The sequence below is a fragment of the Folsomia candida genome, unplaced genomic scaffold, assembly GCF_002217175.1.
Source record: "Folsomia candida strain VU population unplaced genomic scaffold, ASM221717v1 Fcan01_Sc006, whole genome shotgun sequence".
Classification (NCBI taxonomy): Eukaryota; Metazoa; Arthropoda; class Collembola; order Entomobryomorpha; family Isotomidae; genus Folsomia; species Folsomia candida.
Window position 1 is genome coordinate 2,028,642 of NW_019091198.1, and position 18,814 is coordinate 2,047,455.

At 40.3% G+C, this 18,814-nt stretch overlaps 1 protein-coding gene across 1 annotated transcript in view; it reads left to right on the forward strand.

The window, feature by feature from the left end:
• The window catches only part of LOC110850900 (carbonic anhydrase-related protein 10), a 32,317-nt gene extending 14,075 nt beyond the window's left edge, over positions 1–18,242 (forward strand). Inside the window, exons 5-10 of the mRNA XM_022098501.2 lie at positions 9,478–9,666; positions 10,504–10,605; positions 11,406–11,481; positions 15,245–15,399; positions 15,647–15,778; positions 17,114–18,242. Of these exons, the coding sequence (XP_021954193.2) occupies positions 9,478–9,666; positions 10,504–10,605; positions 11,406–11,481; positions 15,245–15,399; positions 15,647–15,778; positions 17,114–17,182 (723 nt within the window). The 3' untranslated portion in view covers positions 17,183–18,242. The remainder of the gene's footprint in view (positions 1–9,477; positions 9,667–10,503; positions 10,606–11,405; positions 11,482–15,244; positions 15,400–15,646; positions 15,779–17,113) is intronic.
• The last annotated feature ends 572 nt before the right edge of the window (positions 18,243–18,814 follow it).

The window sequence follows — 18,814 nt, forward strand, 5'->3', positions numbered from 1 at the left end:
GGGTGTAATAATCATATCACGGGGAGAAATAGGATAAGAGCATGTCTCATTCCCTAAATTTGTGAAGACAAGAAAAACTGCTTTCGAAATGAGACTTCGATTTTGTGTTTGGCAATAAGCCAGTCTTCCAGCTCGGCCTCTCTTCTTCGCTATTATGCCCCCTATCTCGGCTAACGGACGACTTTCTACCCAAACTTTCCACTTCCTGGTTGTTGGTCCGGTCATTGCATTGATCTCCTATCTCGCTACCATCCAAGTTGATGGGGTTTGTGATATCTGATGCTGAAAATGCATGGAATGTATGGAATCCACTAGGAGAACAAAGTACGGATGGACATTACAGTTTCTCAGCACTGAAAAAATTGTGAAACCAACAATAACTTAGAATCCCCATTTATTTATTTATGCAAGTCAGCAATCTAAAGGGAACATTAGTTTTTGTTCTTAAAAACTGATGTATACAGAGTAAAATAAAATATCATATGCTGATTTGTTTGGTTCCCTATATGCTCAAGTTGCAGCTATGATGAAGAGCTGCAATTTGCCAAAGCTGGAAAATGGGTATGAAGGGCTCGTGGAGGCGACGGGGTGAATCTCCGGCTTCGAAGGTATTATTCCATTTCCATTCCGTCCCGATGGGTTTCTTCACTGGACTTGAACTGGACAGGGCAGGGTGACCCGTGCGATGGGATATCTCTCCTTAGATTATTGTTTCTACTTCGTCCTGGCGTGGCTGGAATGCAGTTGACTCTGCCATACGGCTTTAGACTCGTGCGGATTTGGGGATAAATCCCATCTTGCAATAAAAAGTGCGAGATTCCCACCTACCATCAAAACAAGGGGGAATAAGGCTGAAAAAACCAATCAATATTTTGCAGTCAGTTGGCTTTGCTGACGATGGTCAACAACGGAACTGGTCCGTGGATCTTAAACTTGGGTTGAAAGTTTAGGGAAAGGAAATATCGTAATTCATCCCTTACAAATGCATGTGGTAAAATAAATCCATCTTCCATTCTCTACAATGGGCATGATTAGTTGGTTGTCGTTCAGACAAAAATGTAATTTTAGACGGTATGGAAAGTGTTTTTAAGTTAAATCGCATTAACAAGTGTGTAGTCAGCTAACTTTCTTTCCCTGCGTACTTTCACTTCCTCGCAGAAAATCCTCCGAGTGTTGTTTATCCACTTGGTACTCGTCCAGTGGGAAAAGAAAAGGAAATCTGATGGATCAGAATCAGCGGAGAAGCTCTGTTTTTTTAGGCCTTTCTTCTCCATGGCTTTCGCATATTTTCACTTCCTATTCCCACCGAGGACAGGAAGGTCAGAGGCGTAGGTAAGGCTTGGCTAGGCATTTCACGTGATAAAATGCTTCACAAAATAACTTTGTATCTCTGTGCCAGCATATCATTACTTTACTTATCTCGATTTTAGAATAAGTGGTGAATGAATGCATACAAGTTTACAAGCAAGAAACCAGGAGGATTGGTACAAGTAGTAAAATACAGAGGTTTACTCTCGAGATCTTCACGACAAACAGTCACATGTCCACATATTCATCCATCTATGTCTGTCAACTCCACTGCATCTCTTACTTGATCCACTGCTAAAGCAGGAACGTAAGATAAGAGAGTCCTACGAACCATTATTTCTCCACAGAGTTTATTCTCCGACACAACTTCAGCGAACTGAGACTTCTCGCAATTTGTTATGATTCGTCTAATCAAAAATGTAGTACATAATTCATCAAGTTGTCAAAAAATTGATTTGAAAGACATGCAAAATCATGCATGATGATGAAATGACAGAAGTGAGATTTTTGTAGAGTCGCACAGGGAAAAGAATTGTCACCCGGACAAAAATAGTGGTATTGTAGCGTAGCTTATAGTGTACAGCTAGTCAAGTGGTAATGATAAACTGAGATTCCCATGTCTGAGTTCTTCATCGAGGTCATAACTCACATTCCTTGTTGACGGGTCTGAAAACGGTATAAAATAAGTTTGTTTCATAGGTTCGGGCACGTTTCCAGCCTCTTCAGTGTAAAAGCATAGAATTATTTTCATCTCATAACATCCAAACAACGTTTTAAAAATAGCAGTAAAATTTTTGGTAGGTAATTAAAAAATTATATATACTTATGTACTCGTGAAATTTACCAGTCGTGTGAATATACTTCCAGTCAAGTAAAAAAAATCACAAACTTTAGTTGAAATCTTTTTCCATCTTATTTCTGTCTGTCATCAGTTTAAAAATATGGCGTAGATGAAGGGCGATACGTAATCAGGAGATATGACAAGTATGAATGAATGAGAGGAGGCTCGTGCATGTACACATGTACAAAAGTACGTGCATGTACACACTGTATGTACCTCGCTTGAAAGCAGGATTTTGACGAAATGAACGTGAATAAATGTGAATAAACAAGACACAAAGAAAAATTGGAGTTGGTTGAAGAGAAAATGAGGAAAAGGATGAGTGGAGAGAAAGTTTATAAAGAAAAAGAAGGCCACACATCTAATCCAACTGCGTCAACGACTCTCGAAAAGAAGACGAACAGACCAACTAAAAAGGTTTTACTCGAGCAAAAAAAGAAGTCACACTCAACATTTCCACCCAATGAAATTGTGTGCATTTGCTGAATTAAAATTGAATCCGGAACATTTTGAACCATTCACGAGAGAAAAAAACCGGATTCAACACATTTTTCTAAAGGCGAGAAATACTGTGGGACGATAAACTTTTCTCTTTTTGAGGACTAATTCAACATCCTCAATTTCTGAGGCTGGGTAGTTTGTGGTTTTGCTTGAACGATGTTTTAAAATTAGTAATATTGTTGGTGGAGATGTATGCATTTTTTTCCTGATTTCATTTACACACTTTTCGTGACTTGTAGATAAACATATTCGAAAACTCTTCAAAAATAAAGATACAAATTTCCTGCTACGTTAGAGATATTTTCAAAATAATGACTATTCAAAAAAGAGAAAAACTAGTTATTTTGACATATACCAGATGCGCAATACGATTTTTTTGGCATGATGTACCTACATTCGCATTTTCGTGGTGATGGGATCCATTGAAGATGTAAATAATGTTTGAATGATATAGAGTTCAAAAGTGAGGAGACCCAGGACAAGAACGACCCACAATGTATTATCAGACTCAGAAGAAGATAATGCACCCACGTCGCGAGGAGTCCATCTGAAATTAGTTTGATCCTACCACGGCTTCCACGGCATAGAAAAAACGTCCTCCTTATTTTTCAAAGACAAAGTTTTCCTGATGTGAGTTTGTGATTGCAAGCTGAATAAGTTTCGACTTCCGAGCCGTAGCTGCGAAGTAGTGGTGGGTAGTCAAAGTCAAATCTGGTCGGGAAACTTTTTTTGTTATTCTTCCCTCCACGAATACGAATTCATGGAATCCTGCGATTTAATAGAGTAGAAGAGTGGACTATTACAGAAATTCTCCACGGATACGAGGACGACGCAGTTCTCCATTTTTTTTTGCTCACCGAAATTTGTAGATTTCACCCCCCACACAAATGTCGTTTAAGTGCGTTGGGATCCTGCTCATTAGAGATCATTCAGGGGCTATCCATCTTTATCAGGTGGCTTGTTCTTCACCACATAATTCCCAATTCAGTAAACTACCACTACCACCACTCTTGGAATCACGGCGGTCTTTCTTCTCCGGGCTCTCTGGGGGCCTCCAACTTTCACCTCCATTAACTGCACCGCTACTGATGTCTAAATAACCCCTGCATTGTGTACATGTACGACCTGATTTAAAACTTTATTGATCCAGGAAACCTAGTTGAAATAATTGTATCGTTTATTAAAGGCTTGGACAATGTGGAGAATGCATGAGTGCCATGCGTGGCCAGATTTAGATGGTACAAATGAAGACGTGGCATGAATAAACATTCCTTCCTTGACACTACATACGTAAGGATAAAGGAGTTTTTTTTTAAGTTTAATAAGTAGCCAAAATTAAGGGATGGACGTGGAGATTATGTAATGTTGCCAAAGGCTAAAAATACTAATAAAGAGTGGGCTTGAAATTTCCGACAAGTTTGAGCAAGATTCCAAGAGATAATTTACCAAGATTCCGCCTGGTGAAAGCATTTCCAGTTCATGGCAGGCGATAGAGAATGGGAGAAAATGTTTCAAGACTTCGTGTTGGTTGGGTTAGTTGGTTGGTGGTGGTGGATGGGGATTCATGCTCCACTTGTTTCGACTAAGGTCGCCTTTGGTAGGGCTGGATTTTACTTTACTTTGGGAGAGCGATTGCCAAGTCAAACCGGACACGGAAGTTGTGAACTTTGATGCTGACTCTTTCATAAATATTGTTGTTCTTATCATCTCAATTTCTCCACCCTGTGTTCCCTGCCTCCTCTCCGTCATTGTCCATTCTATGCCAGATTGTGACTAATGACTCTTCCGCACACACTACAAATCTCATGCAATCCTCCGGAATTTCGTCAATTTGGCAACTGTACGGCCCCTCATGTCATCACCATATAAAAATAAGGGATGCGTAAACTTTGAAAGTTTTCCATATTAATTACTCTCACAAGACTGAGAGCAAGTGTATAATTCTTAAAATAAAATCTGGCAGCAAGACGAAGGAATCATTGAGGTTTGGAAGAAGAAGAAGGGAGCAGTTAGTTACTCATGTTGGTAATAATAGCAATAAACATTGTCGTTGTACAGGAAATGATTCTAGGTAATGATGGTCGGGTGCATTAGTTACTGGTGCTGGTGGATACTGATTTTCTTGCAATATCTCACTCATAATCTGGAACAATCTTCTCCTCCGAAAAATTGAAAATGCGTCTACGCCCACATTCCCAACGGCCGCAACGCTACCGAAACTATGCAACCATTAACATTCGTCAAATGGTTTAAATGAGATGAAAAGATGGGAGCTTATTATCGGTGTACTCATTAGTCCCCCAGAAGCACTGCTACAGGCAAATACCGTGCATGAATTTCGCACTGAACTTTCTTAATCGTTGAGTGGAATGAACATTCGATTCATTTTTATTGTTATGATTGTCATAAGTAATTCCGCAGTTCCATTAGCATACTCGTCAAGCTGTACTTAAGCTCGTTGGTGGGGATGAGGAAAACTTGGTTTAGGTGGTGGTGGTTCTTCGTAATCATAAAGTACATCTCTCGCTTTCTTGGAGTTGGTGGAAATAGTTCAGACATTATTTCGAAGCGAATTTTAATAACGTGAAAATGCGGAATGAAATATAAACACAGCTTCTTCGGTCTGATTAGGTCATGACATCGTTACAGGTCAAACTCCGAACTTCCCAATTGACGCAGGAAGAAGTGAACTTGGTCAAATAGTTGGCTTTTCTGGGAGTGAATGGGAAAGTGAGTGAGCGGAATTTTACGAAGAGCAACACAACTACTTCTCTTAAAAGCCTCCCCGCTTTCTCCCCTTGAATGGGTTGCATTGGGTTAACTTTTTAAGTAATTTTAGAACTTGGTGTTTTCTTTCCCTTGTAAATGTTTCCACTCCCGTTCCTGAGTGACTAAATCACTTTTTCGTATTGGAGTCATTTGTTTTCAGATTTATTGTCCAAATTCACCACATGCCGCCGCAAAGGCAGCTCTTTCTCTTGAGAAGACCGAATAAGGAAAAGATTCTGAATGCACATCTCCGAATGCCATCCTTGTACAAATGGATTCTGTTTTTGGAGATTCTTCCCTCTCCAACTACACTACAACTCACTCAACTCTTTATAAAAATAGAGCAGCTATGCATGCTGCTCACCAGTTTATTACGGATTTTATTGTTTCGTCTTCATCTAAACGTCAGGCAAGATTTAAAGTATCCATTCACTTCACTTTGCCCAAGAAATATAAAAGCTCTTTATCCACTTTATTATCCCACTTTTATTTATGCAAGCAAACCTACCCCCTCGATTAGTCCGTCCTTGAGATGGCGGAGACGCGCGTTGTGTTTTTTGGGAAATAGATGTGTACCGGATTTGATGGATAGTTTCGAAACAACTTTCACCGCTTATCAGTTTAGTCAGAGTAAATACGCTACGTTTGTTAAATTATGGGTAAGATAAGATAAGATGGATAAATAGTGATGGGGGTTTATATACTCTTGACAGTCGTAGTGGTGGACGGTGCACAACAGTTTATCTTTTCAGGAGCAATCAATGCCACCCAATCCCGCCCCCAATTCCTCGTAATTGTTATCATGACCTCGTAATAAGCGTAATGGATGGGTGAGGATTCCTCCTAATTGTAAATAAACAGGGGATGGGCGTGGTGAGTGGGATAGTGTGGCTTGTCACCCAATTGCCTAGAGAGGAGTCTGCATTCCCATCATATTTCGTGGTGTTGGCATTTATCCTGTGGGGAGAATAGAATGTGAATATTTGTGGAGACGCAGAGGTTGGAGAAAGTTGAAGGAGTGTTTAGCAAGTGGTGAGAGAGTGTGGAGAGAGGAGTTTGTGGGTTGTTGGGAGGAGAGAGAAAGCCAAGCATCGTGTTAAGGCTTGTTTGGTTATTTGTCGACCGACACACGTCCCGCAGTGCTTTAGTTAACACTTTGTGAGGCCGGGTTGAAGAGGTGTTGACATGCAATATGAAAAATTGAATAAGTGGCAACAGGGAATAGAAGCGGGTTGCTTGTGGATTTACAATTACTCTTTATTTGCCCTTTGAGATACGTATCCGGAGAGGAAGGGAACTGACGGGTTCGGCGGTGGTGGTGATGTTAAAGAGGAATAAAGGAAGCACCACCAACGCCTTCAGAACTTTACAAATATACACACCACTTGCACCACCCAAGAAAGACTTGGTTTTCTTATTTTAACTTTACTCCAGCGTTAATTTTGGGCATCTGTATCTTGTGGTTAAAAATGATTCACATTTTCATCATGTAATATATGTCGGAACAAGTTTGAGTGAAAGTACGAGCACAAAGATGTTGAGGAGCTTATTTAAACATCAAATCGCACTATTTCCCATTTGTTAGAACTGCTCCCCATGTATGTGTGTGTGTGTACTTGGTGTACGTATGTATATGTGGGGAAGGAGTCGTCGTCGTCGTCGTGTCAAGTTATGTCCCTCTGGTTGTAGAAGACAAAATATCCCAGGGGAATCACGGGGCTGGTGTGTTGGGTTTAGCCGGTGTTAAGACCTTGCTAAGGATTTCTTGCGCCCAGCTTCTTTGGCCTCTTTCACGCCAGGACGATGTACAGTGGGAGCAACAACTTTTCTTCTGGGACGACCGAGTGTAATGCACTCTTTGTCTATTTTATAGTGTTCGTTCTCATAGAGGAAAGGGTACACTTGCACAACTGCGATTCTACGTAAGCCAACACACTTGCTACCTATTTATCGGAAAGTGAATTACGTTTGAACGTGTCCTTCCTTGAGGAGAAAGCGGAGAGGAAACAAAACAATTCCTCCGTTTAGTATGCCCCAGACGAAAGCTGGGCACCTTTCTCTGGGATCGGGAAGAAAAATGTCTCTTCTTGGTCCTCCCAACAGAAAAGTCACAAAAGATATCCATTTTCTATTTATGGGGTAATGGCATCGAATAGCAATTGCTGTTAGGTTGAAGATGTTATGTTGTGTGTTGTGTAGAGCGAGATGGAATAAAGCTCGCTCGCTCTCCTTGATTCTTGGTGGGTTGCTTGGTGTCAATTGTCCCATCCAATGTCTCACCATCCGTGCTTTCTAACCCCCACCACCTTCCCACTGGTTATATTCAGCCGTAGTGGTGGTGGTGGTGGGAGCAATAGTAGCGATCTTGCGACGGTAGGTAAACCAATTTTCTCTGTGGACATTCCATTTCAATTCCAATCCTCAGACGAAAACACTCACGACCTATTGATTTCCTTTGATGAAGCAATTTACGCAAACCACCAAACCCATTAGGGAGCGTTGGGTTCTAAATAAACTTAAATAACCAATCGTGAAAAGAAGGACACAATGCCGGTAATACTCTCTCATTCAAGAACTGTGTGGACGTTAAACCTCATTTCTCGTGGCCTGCTATCCGTTACATAACCTAACGAAACATTTGTAATGATGAGCTTTTTATCCTTGCTGATTCAGTTTCAGGTACGGGCGTTATGTAGTCCCTGATTACAAGCGATGAGCATAAAATTTCCTAAACCTGTAAAAATTTATGGTTTTTAATCACAATTGCATAATTTATCCAAATTTTTGGTGAATTGTTTATTTCTTAATGAATTATAAATAAGTTGATGGCTGTATATGTTTCATATAACAATCAATGAATACACGATGCATTCTCCGTTTTTACTAGGAAAATAGAGTGTTAAATAAGATTGATGAGTTGATGTCTTCTCATTCTCGTCAAGTCTTGAACAGCAGTTGGGGAATGAGACAGAGATTGTCTTGGCTTACATAGCGATGTATGCACATCACATGTCTGACGAGAAAATGGAAGCAAGAAACTGAGGAGAAGATGGAAATGAGGAATAATAATAAGTTGCTTATGCATTGATTAAACAGCTCACTTCCTCCCATAGCGGAGAAAGTGGGTGGCGACGATTAGTGGGTGCTGGTGGATGTTCCAGTTGCTTAAGTCTTTATCATAGATTCATTACTCTAATAGCAATCACGCACACGGAAAATTTCTTTAATCTCTCATCCACCACCACGACAAGCACCATCCTCATCCCCGTCTCAATACGTATAACGAAGCAGCAGTGGTGCATACTGTAGTGGAAGAACTTATCTTTGGTCTTTCTCTTCCCCCTCGAAATCCCTTCCGCTCTGAACCGTTCGTGGTGGATCGAGTAAACTACCTTGATTTAGTGACATTGGCAAATGTCCCTTTGGCACATGACCCTTCCACTTTGACCGTTCGTGATTGGGAAACCGCAGATTGTTCGAGTGGATGGATGTATGACCACATAAAATTAAAAACACGGTGCCAAGTAGTAAATTATTGGTGTAAAACGGGTGTAATTACGTATTCTCGATGTGCCGTTCTTCTTAAAACTATCTGACCCAACCTGATTGGATGCACGAGGAGAAAGGGGTTTCATGCAGTCTCCTTGTCAAGAAAGGTAGGGAAGAAGATTGAATGCCAGATTCTCCAGAATCCAGGATGGAGAAACTTTTTCTCTTCTCCTCTCCCCGATCCCACTTTCCATTTTCTCCACCAAAATATGCATTAGAGGAAATTAAGATATCCTTAATTCCATTAATTGCCCTAACTGCACAAGATTTACCATTTGTATCATCGTCCTCTCGAGTTGATACGACTTCTTAAGTGATTATGCATAAGTTATTACTCTTCCGTGGTGCATTTCTGGTTTTCTTGTTTGATTGAATGCAGTTCCAAGTTCAAACTATATCCCTCAAATTATTTATAGAATGATGCATTGAGAAGGTTTAATTTTCACTAATTATAAAACTATGTGACTATAAACATTGTCAAGTAATTGTACCTTTTTTCTCATTTCCAGGTGAGTGGGGTACTCCGAAACACTGGCCAAACCGTGGTTTTCACGGTGGAGAAGGGTAGCTCCCGAGTGAACATGACAGGAGGCCCTTTGGCTTACAGATACCAATTTGAAGAACTTTACGTCCACTACGGACCTGAAGATGTCGTCGGTTCAGAACATATGATTCAAGGAATATCTTTCCCAGCAGAGGTAAATACTCAACTTGACAAATCCCAGCCGCACTAATGTTACCTAATATCTGACGAATTCATACTTTGCGTACCAAACAGGTTTAGCTTGAAGGTCCAGTCCTCCTCCATAGCATGCATAGAACCCAAGGAGTTATTTTAATAGAAATGTTTACGTTCCCCACTTCCGGAATTTTCAACTTTGAAAACAGCCAAGAACAACATTTAGAGGAGAAAATTACTATCGGTAAATTCCTCCACCCAAGCAGAAAGAAATGTTCGGGCAGGAAGGAGATGAGTCCGTAAATGAAACGGACATATTATAGACATTGGTTGGTTCGTGCTTTCTCCACTTTTGCCCCCGCTCTCGGTCCCTCATTCTCGACAGAGATTCATGTTTTGGAAAGGAATCAATTGACGAACGGTTGAGCGGTTTGCACTTTTGCCTCCCTCTTATGACTCAGTTTTAACTTTTACTCCGCTCTCTCCCTCTCGTTATGGTCGCTCCCGTACGTATTTCGCAACGGCATTCTTACCAAGCCAACTGACCCATGACTCTTCCGCTATCTCTGAATTTATTATCACGTTGCAAAACATAATGGACAAATGTCAGTCATTCGTTCGTCCAACGACGAGGGTACTGAACTCACACACTTGTGCGTATTAGATTGGGGGATAGCAATGTGCTTTTCCCTCTGATATGGCCAGAGGTAGAGGTGCTGGGATATCTAGTTTTAAGGGTTCTGCGGAGGTCAGAATATTTTAGATATGGATGATATCAATCCACCACCACAGGCAGTCAAGTGTTTTGTTTTACGAGAGGCGAATGTTGTAAATGTAATTTTATTTGTTTTTACAGCTGCAGTTGTACGGTTTCAATGTGGAGTTGTATTCGAATCTGTCGGACGCTCAACAAAAGCCGAATGGGGTTGTGGCCATTTCCATAATGATTCGAGTCTCTGTAAGCACACAAGAAGAAGGCTTTTGTATATATTTATTTATTTGTCATTACTCATAAAACGCGTTCCGACCCTTTCCTCCCCGTTCCATGTCTGCTTCTGTCCGCGTCGCTATCACCAAACCCACCAGAGATACTCTCAAAATACATAAATAGTTAGTTGAACTGCTCATCAATTCTAATATTTATTTTGGCGTTCGAAACGACTAGCTGTCAATATAAATTTTGCGCTTGCTCGATTTCATACGATGGTTTCCGGATAGTAAAAATCTTTTGGGTAAAAAAAATTTTGAGGAATTTATTGATAAAGATATTTAAGCAATGCTTTCCTACCGATTGGGTTTGAATTGTCCAAATGATAACGTTTGCAGACGTACCATTACGAATTCAGGGTTCAGCTTTCCGCACCATTTTTCCATGGATCAATCTATTACAAGAAACTTTAAAAGGAATTGTTGACCTTTCTTTACACGCTTCCTTCCATCGCCTTTCACTTCACGCATAATTGTGCTAACCCAAAAAAATCGACAAGGAGTGACTGTTGTAATATAATATTCGGATTGATGGCCATATTTGTGAAATATATGTTCAACGAGTGAAAATCGGGAATGCCAGGAACTGAGATGATGGTCGTATCTCATTTCTGTGGCCCCTTGCAAGCAGTTCAGGTTGGCGGTGATGGCGGTGCTAGAGACAAGTTTTAATGTTCTCTCTGCTTTCTGATCCTTGCTACATATTTGCTTGCACTCATCCATCATCACCCTCTGAATATTAATAATCTTGAGTCATTCCTCTTTCTCTAGGATGAAGAGCAGTCAAAGTCACCAAATTCGGAGCTAAGAATCCTGACAAGTGTTTTAACTCAAATCAGATTTCGTAGTAAGTTTTTCACGTTTTGTTTCTATATTTTTTTCTTTTGAGCGTGGGTGAACACGATGTTAAAAAATGTGTACTCCCATATCACAATAATTCCCGTTCTGATCCGACTTATATGGTATTACTTACTCACAACTGATTAATACAAGAATTCGGGAGATAAAATACGATTTGTGCCACGGATTCCTTCCGCCTCATCCACACACACACACACACGCTAAACCTCGTCTGAGCTGTAAGCTGATCAAAGAAAACTTTGAGAAAAGCAAAGCGACACTGTGGTAATATGTACGAATGTAATCATTGATAAGAGGAGGAGGAGAGGAAGACTTTTCTATTTTCTTGTAATGGACTACACTGACGGCTTTTGGGATTTGTTAATCATGCTCAACTGAACCACAAAAGAGTACAAAATCCAGATTTGTCTGGCTACGCTAGTGAAAAGAAATGTGGAGGCGAATCTGGCAATGCTTAATAATGTTATATGTGATAAAATATTTACAATTAAGAGTATTTTTACGAGTGGGATTTTAGACCAATTCCATATCCTGTTTTATGGTCTGATTTTTATGGTAATCCAATTTTTTAATCAATGCATGCAGTGAGTGTTCGTGTTTTAGTGGTCCAACACATGCGCTTATTTTCAGTCTGCATTTAAGTTTTCCATATAAATAAGTTTAAGCAGTAGTCTTCTTGATAATGCATTGATAATTATATGTAAATAGTACCATAATAGTAATATGCATAATATAGTAATTATAATATAAGTACTACAAAGTTGCGAAATTATTAAAATGGTGCACCATTTCCAATTCATGAACATAATATTTTTTAGCAGAATATGAGCTAAGCAAGCAAGGAGCTCCTTTGGCAGGATTGTGTTATTACTCGGCCACATATCACATTTTTTATCCACATTACTCCAGGGAGCGAGTTAGCCTTGTACTCCTCTTCTCGAGATACTTCTACTTGAAGGAACTGTTGGTTGGTGAAAAGTGGGGAAGAGATTTGATGGCAAGAAGGATGAAAAGGATTATTAAGTTAATAGATAAGTATGTTTGTGTTGTAGGGAACAGCGTGTAAAAAAAAGCCATAAGCTTCTTTCTCCTGTTTGTTAAACTTGTCGAGGAGGAAATCAGTTGGAATTCCATTGTGATTCTTCAGTGCACCAACAACATAACACCACACACACACGCCTAACATCCCATAATATAATGCGCCACCCTCAGAATACGAATAGAAATTTGGCTGGTCTGGTGGTGGAATTTTCTCCACCTCGTTGTCCATGCAAAACTGAATACTTGTTACTCATCTCGACCATTGTGGTGATGGTGAATGATGGCACAACCACTAGTCAACTGAACAAATTTGGGTTTTGTGGCCAGGTTTTGTTGAGACTTTCTCCACCACGTAAAACCTACCCACTATTCTTCTGGGACATTCATGGTACTTGTCAAAGTGTAATTCGTCTCGTTACTTTCTTGCTTCATGGATATGTTTGAACTCATGACGATTCCAATTTCGGGAAACAATTTAAAAAAGATAATATATTTATTTAGTTCTTTTAATATGAAGGTTTGCCTGCGTATTGACGAAACCTGCGATTGGCTCACACGTCGAAAAAGTGGTGGTGGTGGTGGACGAACAAAATAGTAACTGCTACTCCAAACCATCAATCGAGTGGTAGTGGGACGCTTTACTATAATGAAATTGCAAATTCTGGGAACGTCTTTCAGGATTTGTTTGACAGATGAGAACACGACAGGAGAGAGAAGAAAATCTTATTTGTCACAAGTTCAACTTTTGGAAATTGTTTTTATTGAATGCATCTCAGAGTGTATTTCCTTCCTCGGGAGGGATGAGTACGAAGAATAGGGTGGATTTACATATTTTTATGGACTTGACAGAACTGAGGGAAAGTTGGGCTATGTGCAAGACTGCTGAATATCTAAAAGCTAATTCAGCATTGCTCCAAAAATTTTCATTACTTATTGAACATTTTTGCTAGTGATATTAGCATTCCTCTTAAAAGTACGTAAATATATCGAGAGGAGCAGATTTGCTACCAAGGGTATTTTCTCCTCCTCTCATTTTATGCAGAGTCAATTACCATGTATCACAAATACTCGTCATTATTATTTGTTGATATTAAAACCAAGCGGCCGTCCTCACGATTTCTGGCTGAATCAAGCAAGCTTTTAGTCTGAACTTTCATTTGAATGGCAACTAATTATGATTGATTGAGACAAGTCATTCGTTTTCATTCCATCAATTAACTTCTCCCTCCAGAACTACCTTCATGTTCTTCAAGTAGGCTTTGACATTTCTAGGTTAACGCCACCCTATCTTGGTGCTCGTATTTACATAAGTTGTTCAACCCCCTAATACATAATATTCTGTTACATAATATTCTGAGTAGTATAATGTGTATATTATTGTTGCTGGTTCATTCCACATTTAAGATGCAGATTGAGCAAAGTTTACATTTTTTTACATTGATGTTGCAGTGAAAGAATGCAAATCAATGTTTTTCAACAGAGAAAATTGGAGTAATGCGTGCGTTACACTCAACCACTGCAACAGAGTGCAATTTTATGCAGATTGAGCTGTCCAGCTTTGTGTTTGCTAAACAGTTAAAATTGTAATATGTAATGTAAGTTGACTTTTAAGTTGTTGAAATTCTGTGGTAAAATCTGAACTCCATTAAAAATTTTGTCCTAATGATTTTATCGTTGAAATGAAAACAACTTGAAGGATCTTGTCACTCTTGACCGTAAATTCTCAAATGTTTTAAAGGGTTGTGGCATGTGTAGAAAGCCAGGAAAACGCTGCTTCTTTTGGAACTGAGGTGGTTGTCATGAGTTCCGTCAGCAGATTGTGTGTCCTTTCAATCAAGTACGTACGTGTCTGTGGAGGGCAAAGTGTGTGTGGAATCATTAGAACGACTACGATTCCATTGCTTCACAATTCTCGCAGCGTTCCTCCCAGCAAACTGCGTCAAGGAAGCGGGGAAAGCGGACTGCCGTGTATTTGGTGTTGTCCTCCACTTTGTCTTAGTTTGACTAACTTGCATGTGGCGTGGTATTTTGTCCACGAGGGCAATATGGGAGTGATAAACGCTCCCCACCATGCAGGATGGGTTGTCCAACGTGACCTGACTTCGGAGCCGGCCCTTCCTCTTGACCGAATTCTATAATGGATCCACCGCTCCGTTTGCCACGGGCCATCCCAGTCTTTAGCTAAACTTATTCTGAATTTGTCACTGTCTTGTCTTTGTGGTGGGAAACATGGTGGTTTATACTTTCACCGAGAAACGCTGAGCCAGCCTTGATGAATGTATGTACAAGTTTTTCTATATAAATCTACGATTTTAGCCTCTATGTAAGCCTTCAAATTATTGTAAATTCCTGAGAACCGCACCAACGCTTTTGTGCAAATACGGTGTGCCGCCATATCTCCTGCCAAATACCCGTCCATGTGTATTTTTGGTATTAAGGAAGGATTGAGCCCGAGTTTGTTTGTGGTCCTACTGCACATATGCCAGGAGCAGGCCGCAAAATAGCTCAGCCAGTCAAGAAAAAGCTGACAATTGCGGTCAGATCAGAGGTTTGTGGTTGGACTTTTGTGTTTGTGAAAGCTGTGAGTAAATACCACGTGTGTATGTGCGAGATGTGATATGGGGGTTGCGACTAGTTGTCACAGTCGTTAGTCCGCTTCGTTCCGTACGTGCATGTCCTCATCATCCGTCGTCCTTTTTCTCTTTTAGACCAATCCGCTGTCATCAAAACCATTTCTCTTCACGGTTTGCTCCCAGAGACTGATTACTACATGACCTATGAAGGGTCAACCACTCACCCTGGATGTTGGGAGACTGTCACTTGGGTCATTTTTAACAAGCCAGTTTACCTCAGCAAGCAAATGGTGAGTTGATACTACTATTTGCATACGTGGAATACGATAAGAGCTATTTATATACGAGATGTGAGTGATCTTGTCCCCTTTGTACATCCACTTATTTTCGTAGTGAAAGTGAGGAGACGAGATTCCCACAACCATTTCGTAATTTCATATTCAAGCCTTTCATTAAATCAGGCCTCCTCACTCGCTAATATTTTCAACTCACTTGAATAACTGGATTAACTGATTCAATTTAATTTGTGTCGGACAGCTCTGGGCGTTGCGTCAACTAAGACAAGGAAGCCGGCCAGAGACTCCGAAAAGTCATTTACTGAACGTGAGACCAACACAACAAATGCATCACAGAACGGTGCGGACGAATATAAATTTTGCACTGGCTCAGGTAACTTTTGTTGTGCCACTCTTAATTAAATTGGCAAGTTATGGATGTGAAGCTTGGTTGGGGATTTAATTGGCCCCTGAATTTGGCTCCACCACTTGCTTCCCCTCGAGCTCATCCAGCTACTCGTACGACTTACTAGAACCACCACTTGTGTTGTGTTCTATATTTGTCCCGAATATATTTCACTATATAAAACATGAGATGTGTGTAAGGTGTCCATGTCATTGTCCCCTGCTGACAAAAGTGTGTGATATTTTACAACGTTCATTTGGCGAGGAGAGAAAGTCAGGAAGAATCGAAATGAGGTGTTGGCTCTGCTATGACCATCATGCATGTGGGGTTATATACCTTGCTTTCGCTTCGTGCGGTGGTGGTGGTGGTGACCCTCATGCATTGTCGTAGGAGTAGGTGGTAGGCGAGGTGGAAGTGGAATGACCAGCCGTGGTTGCTGGTTTTCGTGATGGGAAGGAAAGGAGGACAGAGAGAAAAAAGGAGAATGAGACATATCCACTTGAGAGAACGTTTCTTTTTAGAGCCCCCGAGCGGAGATAAATTCTGCTTAATCGAAAGACATAGAGTATCCTCAATAAAAGCTGTGGCTTTCCTCAATGGGCATTTCTTGGCCTCTTAGGATGCCGGCCACTGACAATTGCCCACACTCTCATTATCCGCAGCGAGTCTGTTGGGAGCATTCTTCCTCCCTCATGACCAATCTTCACCGCCACGGACCACACTCATTCTTGACCATTTTCTCTTTCAATGATTATTTTGTATTTCCTTCCTCGTCCTCCTCTCCACCTTCAAACTCTTTCCTTCTTATCTCAGAGGAAACTACTTTCAATGTCCCAATCCTTTGAACCGATCTTGGACTTTTCCCCTTTGCGTTGTCATGTCCGTCGGGTGCATGTTCATCTCCTCGCGAGGTACACACACTCCATGCAACAACTTTCTCCTCCCCTTAGGCCAACTCCACTTTTGTCAAGAGCACTTGCAAATTTTTTTCCCTTCCCCCATTTCATGTATCTAGCACAACACGTAATCAGTACATTCGCATCGGACCGCTCTTGCTCGCAATTAGGCGTCCGTTTAATATTTCCGCCGTTCTCTTGCAAAATATTTAGCCAATCATACAACGCCTATTTAGCAACGGACGTAATTTTTTGGAGAAATTCTCTGTCCTTCTGCATACTATAGGTACATAGCACGATCCCTACTAGAAAGTCGTCGAGAACTACGTTCCTCAATCCTACTGGCCAAAACTATAACAATCCCATCAAACCAAATCGCCTGCTTGGTTCTAACGCTCCAATTGTATTTGTATTGCTTCTCTTTCAGGCCAAAAAATGTCCAACGATGCAATCGACAACGTATTATAAGGCCAACATGTGGCGACCACCGCTATGATAACCGCCGCCGACGACGACGAGAACCAGAGCATGATGTGATTCATCAGAAGAGCCCACTCACCTTGCAGCCAGCCAGCTACATCACCCCCACAAAAACAAGAACAACAATATTCGTACGTCTTTATTACTCTGCAGCAGCAGCAGCAGCAAGTTGATACAAATATCTATCGCAATTTGGTCCAGGTCATTCACCACGCCCCCCCCCCACACGTATGAACTAATTGATGCCACAACCAAGCACCAATCCAAAAAAACAAGTCTTCATTCTGCTTCTCTCTGTGTTACGAGTGGAGGATTTCCAGTTTCAAAAAGTCTCGTAAAATAAAATGTCGTTGTATTAAACTAAATTGCATCGTGTATACATTTGTATACGACGCGAACCCCGGTCCCCGCCCCTCCACTAATTTATTTTATTAACAAGACGAAAAAATGATACAATTCTACAAATTAAAATCTAAATCTAAACTATTATTAGCAAATCCCAAATCTGAATTAATCTTTGTTGCCCTATTTTTACACATTGACCAAAATCCGGTCCATTCCTCATCAACAACCTTTTTATTGCCATCCACATTCTAAAAAAACGGTAAATATTTAAATCCAATCTGTCTGCAGCAGTGGTCCAACCTCTGCAAAAAAAGGAAACAAATTAATTTTAACCTCTGACTATCGTTCGCAAAGTTGTGTTGTATAAATTTATATCTGGTGAACTAAGTTGTGACACTGCTCATTGAATGTCCCTGTATTTCTTCGTATCATAGATCCCAATATTATAATAAGTAACTTGTTATTATTACTTGCAAAACTTACTTGGTTGTTATCCACCGTGCAATTTTTTTTATATATACTTTAGCAAACTACACGTAACACAACCTTTAGGTCGAAATATGATAACGATGTGAAATCTTTATCAAAAAATGCATTTTTAGAATTATAAAAAAAAACTTCTTGAAACTTTTTTTTTGAAAAGTCAAGAAGTGGCACTCAACAAAGTAAAATTTGCCAAAAGAGTCATGCTAACTAATGATGCTAATAAAGAAATGTTTCACACTATGAAATGTTTGCAAGTTTTTCTTTATTGTGAGCATATCTGTACCCGTGAAAGCATCGTTAATCCTTTTCTCGTCCTTACAGAGGAGGAATGCATCAAGTACAAAGGACGACAAATAAAAAAACACACATTTTTAAAAAGACCGTCCTTTTAAATTTTGTCTTCTGACGCGCTGAGGAAACACTACATGCTACGAATCATGTCGTACATACAGCCACGCATAAAAAAGTATATGTGCATTTAGTAAACTGCTAGCATAATATGATGTATCATTACGACAGCACAAAATTACAGCTTTCTTTGAGCTGTAATATTATTCCAGCCGTGATTACGGTCGACAGTGATGGCTCTTGTTAATAATTCATGAAGTGAAAGAAAAGACAACTAAATGGTAAATTTATAGATTTTCTTGTTTGAGAAACTTTGTTATGAGAAGCCATGTAGTTAGGGACGAGTGTGAGGGTGATGATGAGAGGATGGTTGAATTTATTTTATGAGATGGAGTCATAACATATTACACTTACCGGGATGATGTGTAAGTGTAAGGACCAAAAGAGTCAAACCAAGGCGGAAGGATCA